This window comes from Phytophthora infestans, genomic scaffold (assembly GCF_000142945.1).
Source record: "Phytophthora infestans T30-4 supercont1.66 genomic scaffold, whole genome shotgun sequence".
Lineage (NCBI taxonomy): Eukaryota > Oomycota > Peronosporomycetes > Peronosporales > Peronosporaceae > Phytophthora > Phytophthora infestans.
This window is the reverse complement of record NW_003303693.1, coordinates 351,970-355,241: the sequence shown is the minus strand read 5'-3', so window position 1 is coordinate 355,241 and position 3,272 is coordinate 351,970. Positions and strand designations below refer to the sequence as shown.

Below are 3,272 nucleotides of genomic sequence, written 5' to 3'. Positions count from 1 at the left end.
GCAATCAAGGCGTGGGGTTTGGGGTGTGCCCTGGCTGTGGCCAAGACATGATAACTAGCAACTAGACTTAACTATGTGTTCCCATCTTTGAGATAAATAGTATCGTATATGGGGTTTCGGGAAATGGGCGCAGCCAGAAGCTCTCGCGTTGGGGGGGTTAAGAAAGCTTCTTACGCCGTAAGTTACGGCCAGTCCTTACGTCCGGCTACTGTGACATGTACGATTTAGCAATACCTCATACTGGTACAATTAATATGAGGTATTGCTCATAGTCTGAGTGGATTTCAATGAGTCATAGAAACACCTCAGATAACTTAATATCTTTACAACAAAACAATTGTAGTTATCATTATAGCCATTGTAACTCACAGAAACTACTGAGTACAGAGTATTTAGTATACTACAAGCATGTCCTCGGAAACACGCATTCTTTCGTGTACGCTAAGCACCCTGTATGCATTGGCCCTCAGTTTAGCACTTGAATATCAACAACAACATACATTATTATTAAATGTAGTTATAATATCAAAACGATGGCCGCCTCTTCGGATAATGGATAGCCTTGTGCAAATCCCCATATGTACACTGGGAAACACATGAATTTACTGATGTAGCTACACAATACAGTTTCAGTTAATTGGCTGCGGTTAGCCAGTCAGGCAAAATACTCACTTCCTTATAATACTTATTTTAATCCAATGATTTATCCGTAAAAGCGCGACAGATAATACAGTGTAGATATTTTAGATGACGTGGTCCAATTACGACAGCGCACAAGACGACCCTACAGCGAAGTTGTGTCTACAGTGTTGGTTCGCTTTCGTAGGCTTAGAAAGAGCTCGTCTCCGCTGCTTCGTGCATCATCGGCAATAGAAAAATCGCATGAAGAAAGAGCTGTGAGGTATGTCTACACAATACTAGTGTTATTGTGAGTGCCAACTTTAGTACGCACTTTGTGAAGAAGATACATGTACGTCGTTGCTCAAAAGTTTCTGCAACTGTCGCGATGCCAACAAAAACATCCGATACCCTGACGTAGTACACGGTCACGGATTTGCAATCGAAACACAATCCAAATGAGTCAACTCTTGTCGTCAGTCCGTCATTTCCTACTGAACCCGGACTAATGACATGTTGACGCAGTCTACATGTAGTGGTAATGCCAGATAAAGCACAACTGACGGAGTTTGGCCTACACGTCGCAACGAATCGTGTTGCGCGATCGATCTATCGATTGAAATGCTCCAATGGCTTCCCATCCAGGTCCCTATACAAAAGTCCCCCTTAATAAACGTAGCTTGCACCTCATATACCCCTTTATATCTGATCACATGAATTGAGGATATACACCAGAATGCACTGCTTTTCCTAAGATAATTGATCAAATCGCCTCCTACGCTTAGTGAGGGGGACTTCTGTAGTAGCTTTCAAACTGTGGCGTAATCTACGATTTGCCGCTCATCAGATTTAACTGGTACTTCTTTTTTGCACTTGTAGATTACTTCTCACAACGCATGCTCTCATAACAGCTTATTCTTCAATTACCTTCTTGCCCCACAGTATCAAATCAAGACAACCCACCTACTGCAAATGCGTGTGTCCTGCGTCCTAGTCGCTGCAGCTGCGATCGCTGTTCTCACAAACAGTTGCGGCGCAGCCCCAACATCCGCTCGCGCGCCCGAAGTTTCGACGGACACAGTGTCCGATGTGCGTGTTTCTCCCGGTACGGAGCAACACGATAGAAAGACGCTACTGCGCAGCGAGCTCGAGGATGAAAACGAGGACAGCGAAGACGACGAAGACAACGAAGACAACAGAAAGAAAGAAGGTACGGTGCCAACCTCTTCAACGCCGCCAAGCTTGACGATTTTGCGGGGTTGGCCAAGAATGTAAAAGCCGCAGACGTGGATGGAAAACTATTGAAGTTTTTTAATCGATTGAGTGGTCGGGGCTACAACCCTGTCAAGCTTGGCAACACGATTCCTGCCGAAGAGTACACGAAGCTCCGTAAGTTGTACCGAAACTGGTACTACCACTTTCGCACGACATAAAGTCATGCTACCGTAACAGTTCATTCAGTAGGCATAAATGGCACTGCCGAATAGAGTTGGCGACTGCGAATCATTTGATTGTGTTGAAATTCGATATCGATATCTACCACTGGTCGACTACCAGTAACTTGTCGTTCCGCAATACCGATCCCCAAATGCAACAGCAGATGGCTACTTTGTCCTACATATTGCCAAGACGATATTTCCTTACCTCGTACATTCCCAGCCCCCCCCCCCACCTCTTATCAACATGGTAACTCCTCTGCTATAGCATTGGTAGTTGGTACTGCTGGTTTTATTGTCACAGTCTTAACGATAATCTTTGCCGTATCGCTGTACTACTTACACCGCATCAGGACACACTTGTGCTGCGCAGTATTTCCGCTCGCGGTGCGTCTCTGTGAGCGATGTATTTCCCGATTTTTAGAGGTGCTGCAAGTTTTATGAGGTGTTGCAAGTTGCAGTCTGCAAATGTCACTACACGATATAGCACTTCCACAAACCGTCGTTGATCGTTATTGATTTTTGCACTCTTCATCTGGATGAACGGACGACCATCCCGGTCATGGTGCGTGTCGGTGACAGCGTGACTCGCACTCCGCGAATATTTCCCCAGCTTCTGGTGCCAGGTCAACGCCTTCCGTGGCTTACACTACACACTGTGGGATACACAGCTCACGCCAGCATTGGGTCGTGGCCGATATCCTTCATCAAAAATGGTCGTTTGAAGGGGTGTAGTTGGAGCTAGTACGCGTTTAAGTAACGAGATTCTGTTGAACTTGTTAGCACCTGTACGGTATTTGGACGAGTTTAAGACCGCTAGTGCTAAGAAATCACGAATAACTACGATCGAACAGGTCATTATACATGCACACGTAGGTTCTTAAAAGAATTATAATAATGTTTTGCCATACCTGTAAATCCGTGAATGTGGGCAATCACGCCAGCTGCAGTAACTACTGAGCAACGACGTATCTTCGTCACAATGTGCGAATTAAAGTTGGCACTCACACTAGCACTGCTATGGACCATTATTCCTGCGATTTTGCTATTGCCTGTAGCGCACGAGGCTGCGAATACCAGCTCTTTCTAAGCCTACGAAAACCAACTAGCACTGTAGGCATGAGTTCGCTGTACGCTGGCTACGCCGAAGCGAAGCGGGGGCGGGAAGGCAAACATCTAATATAAAACCTAAACTACCGCCGCGTATCGGCGGCGCTC

At 45.8% G+C, this 3,272-nt stretch overlaps 1 protein-coding gene across 1 annotated transcript; it reads left to right on the top strand.

Moving 5' to 3' along the window:
- Positions 1 to 1,590: 1,590 nt before the first annotated feature.
- Positions 1,591 to 2,051, top strand: PITG_18224 (uncharacterized protein; the record flags this gene model as incomplete). The annotated part of the gene is made up of 2 exons (XM_002997806.1): positions 1,591 to 1,828; positions 1,897 to 2,051. 2 exons carry the CDS (start codon positions 1,591 to 1,593, stop codon positions 2,049 to 2,051), a joined length of 393 nt encoding a protein of 130 aa, XP_002997852.1.
- Positions 2,052 to 3,272: the final 1,221 nt, after the last annotated feature.